The sequence below is a fragment of the Semicossyphus pulcher genome, unplaced genomic scaffold (assembly GCF_022749685.1).
Source record: "Semicossyphus pulcher isolate SPU_LCO1_2020_fin unplaced genomic scaffold, fSemPul1.0.p SCAF_6, whole genome shotgun sequence".
Classification (NCBI taxonomy): Eukaryota; Metazoa; Chordata; class Actinopteri; order Labriformes; family Labridae; genus Semicossyphus; species Semicossyphus pulcher.
The window spans coordinates 17,360,842-17,378,378 of NW_027211737.1; the positions used below are offsets into that span (position 1 = coordinate 17,360,842).

A 17,537-nucleotide genomic window follows, 5' to 3' on the forward strand; every position below is an offset into this window, starting at 1 on the left:
TATATGAAGTTTATTTTTGTCTGTGTAATTTGCCACATATCCAGTACAGATGTTCTGTAGAAATTCGGGGCGGAGTGAGACCTGTCGCTTCAGGTTTATTTTGAGCGTCTTGGTGGGTGGGGCTCTGACTCCGACCAATCAGAAACGCTTCAACAAAACAACTTCCTGCTTCGGACGGGGGATCCTGCGAGCTGTTTTTTGTCAGCTGGTCCCTGCGACTCCAAATACGTCAAATACTTGCAAGACAAGTTAACTTAGGCCGTGTTTTACCAACGGCGAGTGAAAATGAGTAAACCGAGGACTCGCACTACGCGGCTCCAAGTTGACAAACTTTAACAAACAATCCGCTTCTACCGCTTTCTCCGGTGCTGTCGATAAGCCTCATGAAAAGGAGAGGTTTTATTGTCCTAGCTTGGTGGCTAACGTTAGCTATTTGTCTGGTGAGTTACCGACATGGCAACTAGAGGAGAGATGTTTTTACTGCAGAAGTACCGTCGCCCACCGGTGTGCATTAAGCAGGAGCAGGATGAAGACTCAGAATCGGAGGAGACTCACCTGGGGCTCAGGAGGTCCGACGGGCTGGAGTCTCAGATCATCCACAGCGGACACTTCATGGTGTCTTCTCCGCACAGCGAGCACCCGCCGAAGAAAGGCTATGACTTCGACACTGTAAACAAACAGACCTGTCAGACCTACCACTTTGGCAAGGCGAGCATGTCGCACCTCTCCATAGACGCTTCTCTCACCAAACTGTTTGAGTGCATGACTCTGGCGTACAGGTAGGTTATATAAAACACCTGACCACCCTGTTATACCCATGGGAACATTAAATTTAACTTTAGGTCATCATTCCTGTCCTCAACTCAACTTTATTTTATAACACCTTTCATACAAACATGCAGTTAAAAGTGCTAAGCAGAATTAAAATAACACTGAAAGAAAAAATAGAAAATAATAGATATACTTAAGTAAGACTAAAAATGACAGCATTAAATGTTAGAAATCAATTAAAAAACATCAGTAAAGTCAGACACTGGTTTGAAATTGAAGTCACGAGTCTCCTGTTCATGTAACTTCCTGCTTGACCACCCATGATTTGTAGTCCGTTAAGTGCAGTGGTGACAGGAGTACTTAAATCCTGAACTTAAGTTAAAGTACCCTAAACACAACCTGCGTTTTAAACAGTCTTAAAACAATATAAAAAATAGGGGGGGCTTTTTATCATATGTCATTGTCAGGTTGTAATTACATTAATGTGTTGTTAACATTTTACTTATGCGGTAGAGCTTGTTTCAACAAAAATACAGTTAAGTATTATTATTAATCTGTTGCGATACAAAAGAATATGAAACTTTGTTTTTTACACAAGTCTTTCATTTTGACTGAGTTTTACTTCTTTGGGAGTCCAGCAGTTTTGAATGAAACTAGACTGCTTTATTATAAGGTGTCCAGAAGAAAAAGTTTGGAAATTAGTGGATAAATTCTAAACAAGACAATGTGTTTTCTTTTTACTTTTATATTTTTATTTTGAAATTTAGATAGCATCGAAAGGATTAATCAGTACATTACTTATGTAAATGTACTTGTTAGTTTCCACCGCTGGTCTGTTATGCGACTCTGTTGAGACATTATGTTTTCTGAGAAGAGCGGCCTGGTGAACTCAGATCACACTCTTTTTGCTTTTGAAAGAAATATTTGTTCTAACATGGGGTAGAATGACTTAAACAGGCGATTGGGAACAAACTGTAATCTGTGGTGGTGTTGGACCAAAATAAACTGCTGGTAAAGCTTTTACATGTCTTGCCAAAGTTGCCATGGGATATGCAAGAAAAGCACAATTTAATTACCGGCAAGCTATTACATAATTCTTTTATCATGGCAGAAGCCTTTTTGTTTGTTTTGATTGTGCTGAACTGGCAGAGGTGCAGCTCCAGACTTGTTCGCTCCTTTAATAAGACATTTAAGAAGTCATATTGACGAATTGTTTTTGCTGAGCTTGCTGCAGAGGACACTTGGTGGTTTGATTCGTGGCTCCTTTTGTTTTTGGCTTTGGAAAAAATGTCATTGCCGAAGGATAATGAAACAATATGATGAGCTAATTTAGTAATTGGAAGAGTTTTGTTAATGTATTTTTGAATCACACGGGATGACAGCTGGCTTCATCACAGATTACAAACTCTTAAGTATATCTGCCTGCCTGCACAATTATCCACATATTCACTCCTAATATTATTACAATCAAATGACCCTTAAAGGGCCAGTTCGTCGATTTTCAGCCTCAGTCCTATCATGCTATTATGAGGAGCTAATGCCATTATGTTAGGGGGAAAAAATGCTATTTCAAATTGCAATTTCAATTATTATTGCTTCTATCGATTACAGAGAACATCAGCTTTGGCTGACAGTGGCTTTTTCCAGGGGCTAATTACTCCTTTGAGAGTTACAAGAGCTCAAATCAATGTCCTCAAATATTCAACTCATTCTGAACAACTTATATGTTATTATGAGAGCCCAGATACAACGTAGATTCTCAGCAAGTATTTTCACTTTATATTTGACCATAATTGTTAAATGAAAATCCACTAAGCACTGCTTAAATTGGACAAAAAGCGATAATGTTTTTTTATCAATTATGTCATAACATCGAAAACACCACCTCATACTTTTTGACATAATGTTTTTGTATTGACATTCCACACCTTCTTCCAGATTTAACGTTTTAATGCTCCTGAAATGTGAAAGACAAAACAAAAACCAGGACAGTAAATGTTGATCAGTTTATAGGCTCTGGGAAATATAAAAGCAGTGTGATTGTTAAGATACAAATCTCAAGGTGCAAACAAAAGTTGGATTTAAGTGCAGTTGATGTAAATGAAACATTAAGGGCTGGTGTTACATTACGTCTGGTTCTCTGTTTACATCTATAGTGTTACTGTAGCGTTGGTGCACAGCCAGCTGCTTAGAGGATTCCCTCCGTGTTTGCAAATGGCACCCATTTAGATTATTTGGAAAGACTATTTATAGACCAGGAAAGCACCACTACCACCACTGTTCTGCTGTTGTCATTCATCTGAAAGGGAACTCTGGTGTGTATTTATCTTCACTGGTGGCTCACCCTGCTAATGCTGCCGCTCTTTATAGCACCTACTGGTTAAATCAGCATTTTCTATTCTCAATACAGTGCTCTTACAGAAAGTAAGCACCCAATGTGAAGAGGAAAAGACTGGACAGGAAGAGTAGACTGTCAAAACAACAGGACAGGGAGAGTGGAAAGAGGGAAACTTTCCAGTCCTGATAAAAGGAAACAAAAAAGTTGGTGCATGTAACTGTTATAGTGCAGAGTATCAGCTTTCTTTGAGGCTGCAATTTTTCAGTCCATTCTGGTGCAGCTTTTTATTAATGCTTTAAGGTTCATACACAGTCTTATAGGAAAATGCCTAATTTGAACCGTTATGTGAGGGTAGGAATGTGCTCTTATTTGAAACAGTCCATTTAACACAAATGTTATGAACACAATAACTCACTTAAACGTAAAAATCTTGCACTTAAGCTTGCACATTTCCTGACTTATTCCTTTAAAATGATGAACAAACACTGTTTCCAGGTTGGCCATACAGAAACATAACTGTCCTTTCATCATGAGTTTCTCATACTGTAGGCACAACAGTTCTTTTCCTCTTTGTTTACTTCACTTTCCATCGTTCTTGAAACTATCATGCTAACTTGAGCCTGACCTTGTCAGATCCTTGCCTGCTTCACTGCTGTTTTTTCAGTCCAGTGCCAGCGTTAGTCAGGTTTGTCTTTTTAAATGATTTGCACCCTCGGATTATCAGAGTAGGGCTCTGTGAAATAGATGCATTTTGCTAAAGCAGTGAGTATTAGCATTATGTGTCAAATTCAGGCAGGCTGGTCAATGAAACTGTCAGTCCTCAGACATGTAACTCCTGTCATCAAACAGTGCTCTCTTTCCTTTAAGTGATGCAGGCTGGCTCAGTGTCAATCTGAGGTAAACAGTTTAGGGGTCATTGTTAAGCTGAGAACACAAAGGACAGCACTATGATCTTTGATCTTTCATTTATTTTTAACATATTGGTAATCTACGTGTATTTGTTACATACAATGTCTCGATGTTTTCTTGTCTTTTCAGTGGTAAATTGGTGTCTCCCAAATGGAAGAACTTCAAAGGTCTAAAACTGCTGTGGAGAGACAAGATCCGCCTCAACAACGCCATATGGAGAGCCTGGTACATGCAGTGTAAGAGCTGCACACTTATTTTTAGTGTCATAGATTGTAAACTGTATTTTTATATATTAAGTTTTTAGGACCTTAATTCAACACTTCTTTTCTTGTGTTTTGAGTTTTGTGACAGAGCAGCAACATCTCATTTATGTTGCAAAAAAAAAGAAAGCCGTCAAGCTTTTCATGAGATATGAGCTGGGCCAAGACCATTCATCAGAAAAAATTAGGATTGCTTATAGTAGTTTGTAGATGTCAGTGAACACTTACCAATAGAAAGTACAATGTTGGACATATACAGGGCTGTATGTATGTTTATAATATAGAGTTTTGTGTCTTTTATGTTGTGTGTTTAATGTTAATAACAAAAAACCCAACAAAGCAGATATGGGGCACATGAGTCACATGTCATGTTTTGACTCGAGTCAGCTTACCATTAAAACCTGCAGATTTATATAAGAACGAGTTCCTGATTCATTGTCGAGTGCAGTAATGCCTCTAACCAGCTGAAATCAACAGTCATTGTTCTTTAAGAAAGCTCTTAAAACTTCAGAATACATAAAAAGGGGAGGTCTGACCGATCAAAGTTTAAACATATTCAATCTAACCACTGAGTTGACTGCAGCGGGCCTAAAGAAACAACAGTTACCTAAATGTTTTGAGCTTTGAAAGCAACGTTGTGGTTAAATAATGATCCAGGGTCACAGGGTTTCTTGAAGAGTATTTGGGGGCAAATCATAGTTACAACAGTATTGTCCCCTGTCACGCCACACTGTGCGGATGATGACCAAATAGTTGTGATTATTAAATTATTATTATTTCAGTTGTATACAATATATTTGGTCTCTGAATTAAACATTTTTTATTGTTTGTAAGAAAGATATTTAACGCTTCTGTGAGGAACTTTCAGTTTGTGTTTATTTTGACGCCCCCTGTGGACAAAGCCGTACCTCTTATCTCTTTGCTGATTATGCCCTTTACAAGTGGTGTATTTTTAACAATCCGGCTTTCTTTAACAGTCATATGTATCACTCACTTTAAATATCTGCCCTGGAAACAAAGGCAGCGTACAGTTAATCGCTTCATCTGACACCTACCACCCACCAGCAGTTTCAGGGATTAAAAATAACTATATAGAAATAATCAATCTGGTCGCTGATGGTCTGGCTTGGTTTTTTAGGTCATAGAGAGACATCAGAATACATTTCAGTCTGTTTCATGCCCAGTGAAAAACTCCTCACAGAAGCTTTAAGTACAGAAATGAAGAGAGCAGATCATTCAACCGTTTAACCAGTAGTGTACCTTTAAGCCATCTATGGTGCTACACAGCAAGATGTTCACTCTTTTTTGTTGTACATGTCATTTATCTGTATGTATAAAATAATCTGTGTTTCACCTGAAGGTGACTTTAAATTGTTTTTCTACCTGCAGATGTTGCGAAAAGAGAGAATCCTGTCTGTCACTTTGTGACTCCTCTGGATGGAACAATGGACTTGGACGTCCATCGTCCTGCAGAGGTAAAGCCAGACTATTATGTGTAGTACAAACAGCAGCAGGACGTTTTGTTCTTCCTTGTCACTGATATTCTCCCGTCGATCATTCTTTGTTCAGTCTCTTAAACACTGTCATTAAGTTTTATGTTCCCTTGTTACTTCCTGTCTTTATGCTGCGTGTTGTTGCACTTTGGTTTATTTCCCATCTCCCTCTTTCTTGGGCAGGCCACTGCAGCAGAGGGGAAGTGTTGGAAAAGAAGAATTGAAATTGTCATAAGAGAATACCACAAGTGGAGAACATATTTTAAGAAAAGGGTACTTTATTTTTCATTTTTTTCATATATACAATTTAAGATTATATTTTTAAAAGGGTGATTCTGTTGGTTTGGTCTTAAAACACTATTATTATATATATATATATATATATATATATATATATATATATATATATTTATCTATGTGGCACTCACTGAGTCCTTTATAGTTACAGAAGCACAAGGACGATGACCTCTCAAGTTTACTGAAGGTAAGCAGAACTGCATCATGCTCCTCTCACCAGAGACACAAAAACACTACTATCAGCATCTTTAGTATCAGATGTTGGTACTAAAGTTATTAACCCATGCTAACCCAGTCACCCTAACATTCTTTATGTTATTTTTAACAGATCATCTTTGAGTTTGCACACAAAGAACCTTTGACAGCTTGCATCTAATGTTGCTTTTAACTCAAAGACACAACAAATATACACAAAGGTTTATTGTTTCTGAGGTTAAAGCATGAGGTGTGGAAACATTGTTAGTTCCCATGTTGGCTGTACTCATCACTGCATGTGTGTGTGTGTGTGTGTGTGTGTGTGTGTGTGTCATTAACTGGCTTGATGGTTGCATTTTGAACACTCAAAGGGACCAGAGGAGCAGTATTCGCTGTTTGGGGAAGTCTCTCCAGAGATGCTCCGTGTCTCCTTTTATCAGGATGAAGACATGGCTACACGCCGCGGGCCTCGTAAGCACAATGACACACCTGCCCCGATGGAGATGGACCCCCTGTTTGACATGGATGTTCTGATGTCTGAGTTTTCAGACACGTTATTCTCCACGTTGGCATCACACCAGCCCATCCCCTGGCCCAATCCGAGGGAGATTGGTGAGAAAATCGTCAGCAATCTCCTTTAAAAAAAAAAAAAAGTTTAATCAATAATACTTAAAGTGATAATCTCGAAGATTTTCATGTAAATAAATGTCTGTTAAGTCACTGTCTATCGCTGAATGAGGTAACGCAATGGTGATTGAGCCTATATTCCACTGATGAAAGCCTTTGCTTTTGCAGTATATAGTGTTATTATGGACTGAGTGTCTTTGGCAACATTTGTGGAAAAAATCACAAGAGACGCCCAGTTAGTGACGCATTTTCCATCACCCAGCTGTGGTTGGTCTGTCAAAGAGGGTAGGCGGAGCTAAGCGGCTGCTTAAACAGTAATCTACTATGGCTGAACAAACAAAGAAAAGATCGATGACTACAGATACAACTTCAAAAATGATTGATTGACAGATGAAGGCAAACAGTCTGAAAAGGAAAGCGACTGTGAGCGAGGAAAACCAAGAGTTCAAACCATAACAAGGGAGCCAACTGTGGACGTCTGGTTAAATTGGGAAGTGTTCTCCCACAATTACTGTATATTGCCATTAGGGGGCGCCCAAGAGAACCAAACTGAAATCTTCGAGATTGTCAGTTTAATTGAATATTTTCAAATAAACTTCTATTGTTGTCTTTCATTAACACGTCTTTCCCTGCTTTCCCTACCTCTGCCTCTTTACCCCACAGCTCATGCAGGGAATGCAGACATGATCCAACCAGGACTCATCCCCTTACAACCAAACCTTGACTTCATGGACTCCTTCGATCCCCTGCAAGGTAGCACCGAGGCACCAGCTGTAGCTGCAGTAGTACACCACACGCTAATAGTGCACACTGTACAGTAATCAAGCACACATGTTTCTGTAACTCTGCTACAGCAGTTTGCTTAGCCTAACACAAAAAGTAGTGTGGTTTTACTAACCTCTAGCTAACATAGAGACTCTTGTTCCAGACTTATTTCACAGCCTCCGTCAGCCCATCTTCCCCTCTGTTTCCCCCACTGCATCATCTGTCACCCCTCTACCCAGCAGCAGCTCTCAGTCACAGGTAAACACCAACCCGAGGCACAGTCCCTATCACACACACCACCATCATTTAAGTTTGTGCAAATTTTTCTCTTGATTTTTGACTTTTTATTTTTTCAATTTTCGAGGATTTCTGCCGCATCTTTCACCGTCTTTCTCTCTCAATGTAGTGACACAAAAAATCAATGTAACAAAATAATATTACTAAACTTAATTTTCATAGTCCTTTTCATACATGACTTGCTGCTCAAACTGCTTAACATTAAATTCATATTCTATTTAGAATCAACCACCAATCAAATTATGGCAAAATATTTGGCTTCTCTTTCATGCAGCTGTCCTTCTCGAGTCTTCCCCAGCAGTTATTTATCGAGCCATGTTTTGGTAAAAGCATGTTTAAGAGTTCGGGTGGGATCAATCAATGCAGCTTTTCTGTCTGAATTTTCAGTACAAAAAGGATAGCAGTAACTATCTTAGAAACATGTCAAGGCGATATTTTGGCAATATGTTAATGTTGTAAAGGGCATGCACATGGACAGGTTTTTAAAGGATCCAGAAATCTATAATTTAATTGACTGAACAGCCATTGAAGGGACTTTAAAAAGTGAGTGATGTGACCTCTTTTATACATGTTTTACACTTCTGTTATTGCCGGTGCTGACCCATAAATAAAAGGCTTAGATATGCAGTAAGACTACTGTTGTACTATTTATCACTGTTTTCTGAGCTGTCGTAACAAGTTAATTTCCCCCAATGGGGGATCAAGAAAGATGTTCTTATCTTGTCCTTTTAACTGCCACAATCTGACTCCTATTTCCAGCTGATATGAATCTACATAAACCTGGGTCTCTTCTGTATCATATTGCACTTGAAGAAAGTATTAAGTGTTTCCCCTTTTCCTTTGTCATCCCTAACCAGGCCCAGTTAATGTCCTCCATGCAACTCACAACCAACAACATCTCCCCTCCTGGCTCCCTGCCTATCCCCTCTCCCATGGCTTGTCAAACCAGTCGAACAGGTGGTAATGATGCTGCCTACGTTCAAACCTACATGCCTCTGTTTCCTGGGCAGGTGGCGCCCAGTGAAGCAGTAGTTTCCTCTCAGTCGTTGTCCCATGATCCTATGGCACAGTGCCTCTCAGATCAGGACTTGGCCTCAGCAGCACCCATGGTCCCCTCCCCTTTGGACAACTCCTCAGGGCTGAGTGAGACTGTAGTGCCGTCTGTCATTACGCACACAGCCTCCTCTACTGTCACACCAAGCAACGCAGCCACCACCTTCAGCCACGGCTCCGAGTATAGCTCCATATCCACACAAGCCCCGCCTCCTCCATCTCAGCTGCAACCCTTGGCCCTTTTAGCGGCCACTCCTGTCCAGCAACCTCAGACTTTTGCCCTGCCTCGCCCCTTTCATTCATCCAGTGCCAACAAGATCCGCCCTGTGCAAAGGATCGCTCCTGCCAACACACTCCCCCCCTCCCACCTCATCCTCACAGGTCTGTAGCTCCTGATCTCAGCATCTAGTTATTGTCTATGCATTTAGAGAAAGTGTGCATTTAACATTGTTGATCTAGAAGTAGCTCTGTGTCACTTTAACTAAAATACCACAAGATAGCGCTCAAGCCTTTCCTATTCAGTCATAATGATTCACAGCGATAGTGAGGTAAAACTTTGTTTACAAGATCTTTTTTCTGTGAGTGTCTTTTGTCAAGCATGTAAGGCACTAACCAAAAAGACTTTTAATATACTTGACATACTGTAGTGTAAAGCTAATATTAGGCAACAATAAGGAAACAATATTCTGCTTTTGGTTGCATTTTTATGCCTTTATTAGACAGCTGATTTGCCTGAATATCACAACTTATTTTCAGATAAGATCAAATTCAAGATTTCAAGTTGCTCAAGTCTTGGTCTGAACCCTGTTCAAAAACTTGAAACACCTGTTAAGAGTTATGTTTTATGCCACAGAGTTTATTTTATGCATTAATTAAAAAGCCACCAAGGAAAAATGCAGAGTGGAATCTAGATTTGAATTATTATTTACTAATTTATTTACATATAAATGGACATAAAATGTGATGCTGCTGTTCCTGACTGTCATTGGTTGCCCTATCAGCCCCTTTCCCAGGTCACGGCAACGCTGTGATTGTTACACCAACACCTCTGAAAGCAGAAGTTGTCCCTAATACAGGAGTGGTCATCACTTCTTCTCATCTTGCAGGGGTATGTTGTAACTCTGTCACACTTTAATTTCCTTTTTATACCACCGATGGTTAATATTTTTGAGTGGCTGTTCTCTTTTTATGTGTCTCCAGCCTCCTGGATTTCACGTGGTGTCCCAGCAGTCTCCCCAGCCGATTATTCCCAAAGAAAAGTCTTATTCTTCCAGCCGTAAACATCAGAAAGCCTCTTCTAGTGTCGGTGAGAGATCACTTTTCTCAGAAGGACATTATAAATTTAAAACCATCGCTTGTTACAAGTTTGTTGTTTCGCCTTCCAGGACACAGTCAGCCAGGATCAGGTCAAGGATCACCGTGCGGGTTAGAACAAGTCCCCAGTCCGCAGGCCCTGATCAGCAGCTGCAGCACACCGCTGGTAAAGAATGAACAAAATCAGGTTTGTGTGTGTTTAAGTTTCTTAACCTCAATAGTATGAATGTGTGAGCACAGGATATATACAGCTTTCACGGGCTCGGGCAACTCTTGATATGTTTATATAAATTGAAGAAAAGCTATACATCTTCATGCTAAAAATAAGTTAACACAGGCTGAATTTAAAGACCGAGCAAATGTGCATAATACCAGTAACTTTTCCTCTGTAATATACAGTATGACTCTCTCCCAGTAAACCTGTGTGTAAAATTCCCACTGATGTTATGTGACAGAGCCGGAGGACAACTCACATATCTGCTGAACAAAAGAGACGATCAAACATAAACATAGGCTTTAAAACGCTCTGCACCCTGGTTCCCACACTGAAGTCACAATCAAATGTAAGTATATCCGTCTGTCATCATAAGTCATCAATAAGACATTCAAAATGTCACTGTTTTTATTCAGTGTTTGTGCAGAGTGTTTGCTTCACATGTGGCTCTAAATATGAATTTATTTTTGCTTCGCCCCTTCTTTCCATCTCAATGAACTTTGTGCATTTAGATCAGTAATGCAGTCACGTTGCAGAAGACAGTAGAGCACATTGGGAAGCTCCAGCAGGACAGGCAGCAGTTACAGGAAGAGGTCAAGAGACTACGAGACGAGATAGAGGAGCTCAACACCTCCATAAAGTATGTTAAAACATTGTATATACTATAAACTCTATCTCTCCTATTACAAATGTTGCACAGACACTTAACACATTAACTCTTAACTGCTTCTGTCATCGCTTCTGTCAGTGTGTGTCAGGAGCAGCTTCCTGCTACAGGAGTTCCCATCAGGCGGAATCGTATCGACCACATGCAAGAGAAGTTCAATGAATATGTGAAGAACCGGACTCTACAGAACTGGAAGTTCTGGATTGTATCCTTCATTTATTTCTTCTTATCTGAAATGTCTTTATGATTTTATCCTGTGTATTACAAAGTAAAGGAAGAGTTTATAAAAAGAGTCAAAGTAACCAGATGAAACATTAAATTTTACATCACTCTTGTGGAAAGTTATGAAACTGTTGGGCAATAAAGACACAAATAACCCAAATTAACTATGACAACTGTACCAGACACACTTCACTATTTTGGAAATTTGCTTTGTTCGTTCTGTACCAAATTAAGAAAGTAGACGAGGATTTCCCAGGCTTCTCTGTAGAGCCATTCCTAGAGAAAATTCAGCAATCACTCATCATTCAGTGATCATGTATTTATTACCAGGAGCGCCGATAAACTCTGAAAGAGCTTCTTTTGTTTGTAGCTCTAACTACGGGGAGTTGAAAACCATTATACCAAGTCAATTGGCAGAACACATTTTAACTACCGCTTCAGTTGTACAAACTCGAATCAATTCCAGAGTCAAACCTGAAGTAATGAGAAATGATTTTAATGACTTGATGCACGAAATTAGATCAACAAAAGCTTTACATATAGATGTTAGAATCTGGAACTCAAACAATGAATCAGTCAGAATTGCATTTGTCTCACTCTATAGTCGGATTAAACCTTGACTCTGATCCATTCTAGTTCAGCATCATTATCAAGCCTCTCTTTGATTCATTCAACGGGATGGTGTCAACTACAAGCAGAGCAGAGCTCTTTCAGACCACGCTACAGTGGCTCGATCGTCACTGCTCTCTCCCAGCCCTCAGACCCAGTAAGTAAAACACTACGGACCCTATTTAAACAAATAATTGCAAAAATACTGCATGGTGCAAGTCCCTTATTGGTGCGGTGTCGGACTGCACTTGTTGAACTGTGCATTATCTGTGCTGAAAGTAAAGAGCAAGGCATCAGAGGGCTGTATTGAGTCTCTTAATTAGAAATAGGATCAATCAGCAAGGTTTCATCTCTGATTGCCTATTATTGAAAACCAAGTGTGCCTTTTTCTTGCTATTTAAATGCAATTCAGCAAGTTAGAGAAGAAATGCTTTTCTGCCAAGGAACCCAACTATGAAGATTAGAGATGGACCGTTATGGTTTTTTCAGGGCCGATACCGATACCGATTATTAGTAGTCAAGGAGGCCGATAACCGATATTTGAAGCCGATATTCATTTGCAGTAAAAGTGAAAATATTGGTGTCAAAATTTTGAATAATACAAACTACAACACTTAACTTTGTTTAAATGCCTTTAAGCATATGCATCAGAGCCAAAATAACCCAGTTTTAAATTGATCTCTTATCGGCCGTCGGATTAAAAAAAAAAAAAAAAAAGGCCGATGCCGATATGTGTCAAAATGCCGAATATCGGCGCCGATAATCGGTCTATCCCTAATGAAGATGCACGTTACTGTATGAATAATGCACCCTTTAAATAGCAGGAAATTACTGCACCATTGACTTTGGTTAAGTTTTGGTTGGTCAATGGTGCATTTGAGTCTCCAAGTGGGAATAACCAGATTAAGGCTCACTGAGGGCAAAGCAACTTAGAAAGTATGAGAACATTTTGATACAAGAATGCTGAATTGACAGCGTTGATGTTATATTTAGATGAGATCATCTGGGGAGCACATTTTACCTGACTCTAGACAAACAGCATAAGCACAACCAGATGGACTCACAGAAGCACAAAAATCCAGTGCATCACTCTCCCTCTAATACGTCTCCTGCTTTAGGGTTGCAACAGAAAGGATCAGTAGTTGTGTATAATGAGGCGACTTCCTCCGCTTGTAATCACTGTTTATTTCCTGCCATTATGATTAGGCAACCATTACATGACAGGAAATTTAACAGCGCATTCAATTTTTTAACAAAGTGTGACATAACCCCAGCTTTGATCTACATGCCAGAAGATCGGAAGAAGATGCCTTAGTTTTTTTCTTTTACCTCCCACTCCCTCAAACACTTTTTCCTGACTCAGTGTGACTTTATGAACCACAGTAGATCTGATAAGGTGAGGTGACGTCAAAAGATTCCCATCATTCAGACAGAGCTCTCTGCTCAGCTTTATGAGGCTGAGCTTTTATTTCTGCAGAAAACCCAGAAAAACTAAGAAGGTTATCACACCTGCTTTTATTCCATGTCCAGCAGAGCTGTCCCCTCAAATGGAATGATTCGACGAATGACTCAAATCTTCAGTCATTTTCCTCAGAATGACACGCAGGGTTTTTAAGCATCCTGGAAAACTTGTGTTTAGCTGTCATGAGAAAGTCCTGGTAAATGACGAATTTACCCCAGGTTTTCTGAAAAACATTGAAGATAAGATATGGTGCACATTAACCCTTCCTCTAAACACATTTATAAAAAACATTAAACCCCTTCTCCTTTCCTCTAAACACGTTAGCAACGAAAAGTTGAGATTAACATAGAAATGCTTTTTAAAGAAAGGTATTAAAATGTGTTTATTTTATCCTTAGTGGTGCTGAGTACGCTTCGCCAGCTGAGCACAACCACATCAATCCTCAGTGATCCATCGCTGCTGCCTGAAGAAGCCATCAATGCCATCTCACACACAGATGGGTAGCCTTGATCTCAGAGGAGGTGAAGCAATCAACGAAATTATTTATCACTACTTTATACTACCTGATAGACTTTCAGCAAGGGCAACGCGTTTTCCACAGATCCACTACTTCCCTGAAAAATCTAAGATAAATGCAAGCTAGCTTTGGCTTACTTTTACTCTGTATTGATGCTGGCTGTACATTTGTTCTGTTTTAAATTGATTCTTGGGAATGATGCACACAGGACAAAAATGGCTTTTATCACATTTTATTTGAATGACAGCAACTACTACAGCCCTCACCTTGATTAGGGGAAGATCTTCTAAATACTTTATTTGAAGGTGGTACTTGGGGGTTTGCTTTTTCAGACAATATATTTACATTCACATTTAAATGTAAAAGCACAACACGTTGTGTCAAAAGGGAAATATGGAGTGATTGTTTATTTTGTTTTCTCTCTCGGATGTATAAAGTGTACGGATATGATGGTTTTTCATAAGGAAGATGAGATGAATGTTGAATTTCTTAGCACTAGCTGGCTGTATAGTTTTATGGTTTTATGGAGGATCTGAACCTCCCAGAGTGAAGGGGGTCGCCTGAAGCACAGTCATCACTTGTTGGGTGATCTGTGCGTGCAAGAGAGATGAGAGTCAATCCCTTATGTACTCAGGTGAATGTTGTTTTGCCAGTTAGCAATAGTGGTTTTCCTGGTGGTTTCCCGTCCATGCTGAACGTCTACCTTCATGCTATGCTAGCTCTGCCCATTACCACAACAGTCATCTTAGCTACAGTATGTTACATACATGGGTTTCTACTGGGCAGTTCACAGCATACTGGAGCAAAAGTTACTTGCAGCCCTCATAGGGAACTTAAATAGCAGTACAGATTCTTTATATTTTACATTTACATGTACAGTGTTATTACATCTGTCGGGTCTTTTCTGGTCTCTGTTGGTCACTCAGGGCTGCGCTTATCGGCGTTATTATTCTCCACTCAGCTATGAACAAATGGAGTCAGGATCGTTCTCAGCAGGGAGACCTTTTGTCTGTGCGGGTGCAGATTACATCACATGGTTCGATTTACTGATGTCTTTCCTGCTGTTACACTGATTTATATCATGTGTTAATGACAGAAGAAAAGCATCTGAATGCCATGTTGGAAGACACGACACACAGAAACAGAACAAAAGCCATATGAGACAAGTGTGCCTGTCCATTCAGTTCATTTTAGTGTTATGCTCATTCATGCTGACTGCTTGAAAGTTAGACTCTGCAGATTTAGTGAGCTTGTCTGACATTCATCAGCCTTACAGTGAAATAAAGTGTCCTTACTTGTGACCTCTGCGGGCTGATTCGTCTTCCTCTCTTGTTTATTTGTGGTTCAGCACTCCTCAGGCAGACATCGATGAGTTGACTTGAGTTTTCACTTCTTTTCTGCAGAACTACTGAGTTTACTCTGTTTTATGGTAGCAAAAGGCCCCACTGATGGTTTTATATTTGATGAATGTGCAGCTTTTGTGTGCAGTCTAATGTTGTTGGTTGTAGTTGTCTTTGTATGAAAGATTTTACTTTTCTACGAGATGATAATATGCTCCTTCACTTTACATTAAGATGTGGGAAGAAGTCATCAAAATTCACACATTTACAGTGTACAGCAGTGCAGCCTGATCACAGTGACATGAATCTATTTTTAAGTGATTAAAACAGCAAAATGTATCCAATGGTTTATAACAACTTAGAAAGGAAAAGCACTTGGATGCAGCTGTGGCTGTTGTGAATGAAAATGTATCTTTTAAGCTGTTTTTTTTTTTGCTTCCCCCTTCAACAGAGACTCAAAATATGATTTAACTTAAAGAAGTAGTTCCCCTGCAGCTCAGCATTTGTGTGATTTTGATGTTTTGTTTGTTTTTTCCTCTCATCCTATGATTTTACAGTGTTTGTCGTACCGGGTTGGATTTCCAACTTTGTTTGCTGTTTCTGTCAGGGGCCTTTGTACCAGATGATGTACAGTATATCATTGCAGATCAGATCTGCCAAAGCTGTTTCTCCCCCACATTTAGTATTGAATATTTTTGTTTGTTGTTGTTTTTAAGAAGTAAAGATATTTTTATGCTGAGCGAGGGTTTTTTTGTCTTCCAAAGTTCACAAATGTCTTCATGAAACAGGCTTTAAAATGCCTTACAATAAAAGCAACAACAATGAAAATGACTTCTTTTGCTTTATTTTCAATAATAACTTATAAATAAATATCGCTTTGTTTTGAATAAATATTACTTGGCTATCAGATACTGATAATAAGACTCTATAAAGAATCTTCCAGATGTATTTCTTAATAATTTAAAACAGTATGAAAAATAAATAAATACAACATTTGCTCTAGGCAGATAAATCAGAAGTGGCTGAGCTGAGCCTCTCCTCCATATTTTGCAGCACACATTTGACATGCTCATAACGCTTCATGTCTTCATCAAAGGTGGGTACGCTGCAGTTCATACTGGGTGCCTGGTTGGTCTGCTGCTGCGCCACATCCTGGGCGTACTGGCCGATGATCAGCAGTTTATCAGAAAGCGTTTTATTCGCCACCTTCGACATTTTCTGCATGTGGCAGGAGAAGGAGGAGAGGTGTTGGGCGGTGAGGTTCTGCTGCTCCTCCCCTAGCACCTTAGAGATTTTCAGGGACTGGCAGGTGGTGGGGAGAATTCTGGAGTCAGCCTGCACGAGACACAGATGGTCATTAGAAGAAAAAAGTTACTAAGTACATTTACTCAAACACTGTAATTTGGGTTAATTAGATACCCGTACTTGAGTAGTCATATATATCATTTCTTTTGAACTACACCTCTGTGGCTGCATTTTATAGCCTTAATATTTTTTGGCTCCTACATTTGTCTTTTATTGGCAGCCTACATTGCACATTCATATTTTACCCTTTAACATATCATCGGGTTATAAAATATGACGCATTAAATGGCTGAGAAAGGTCTCCTCCTCGAACCTTATATAGACTAACAGTGCTGCTAACATGGAAATGCATCCATAATAATAATAATTAAATAAAACTGCATTAAAAAACTTTTATTTTTAACTCTTTAAGGACATTCTGCCGCAAACAGCCTACCTTTATTTTTAGGTTGCTGTTTTTCTGAATATTGAAAACTTCACTTGTATGTGGTACTTTTGCTAATTAATCTTATTGTAGCCCAAAATATCAAAAAAAAAAAAAAAAATTCCACCACTAAAAAGCGTATGTTAAAAGTTAAGTATTTCAGATTCAAAATACAAAATATCCATTTTAGTTGTACCAAAATGTAATTTCTATAAACGGAACACTAAAATGCTTACGAGCTGGCCCAGAGCGGTCTTTATCTCATCGTGTATCAACCGCATGGTACCGTTCATGGCACCGATTTCTCTTCCTTTTCTCACAGGTCCGCAGAGTGCTTGTGCAATAAGCAGGTACAGGAAGATGAGGACTGCAAGAGAGACATGAGTTAAAAAGAGAGTAGACATTAAAAAGTTTCAGTGTTCTGCAAGTTCAAGTTATATCACAGCTGGACTCTTACC

At 39.4% G+C, this 17,537-nt stretch overlaps 1 protein-coding gene across 2 annotated transcripts; it reads left to right on the top strand.

Moving 5' to 3' along the window:
- The first annotated feature begins 185 nt into the window (after positions 1 to 185).
- On the top strand, positions 186 to 16,161 carry mlxip (MLX interacting protein). Of its 2 annotated transcripts, none has more exons than XM_069683665.1 (17): positions 186 to 779; positions 4,148 to 4,254; positions 5,668 to 5,753; positions 5,955 to 6,044; positions 6,214 to 6,255; positions 6,635 to 6,875; positions 7,554 to 7,643; positions 7,819 to 7,913; positions 8,810 to 9,386; positions 10,007 to 10,113; positions 10,206 to 10,311; positions 10,391 to 10,506; positions 10,775 to 10,882; positions 11,046 to 11,173; positions 11,282 to 11,405; positions 12,059 to 12,188; positions 13,891 to 16,161. In XM_069683665.1, the coding sequence occupies exons 1-17, from the start codon at positions 454 to 456 to the stop codon at positions 13,995 to 13,997; spliced, it is 2,580 nt and encodes an 859-aa protein (XP_069539766.1). In that variant the 5' UTR covers positions 186 to 453; the 3' UTR covers positions 13,998 to 16,161. The 2 variants fall into 2 exon arrangements, with proteins under 2 accessions (XP_069539766.1, XP_069539767.1); XM_069683666.1 differs by having other exon boundaries at positions 6,220 to 6,255.
- Positions 16,162 to 17,537: the final 1,376 nt, after the last annotated feature.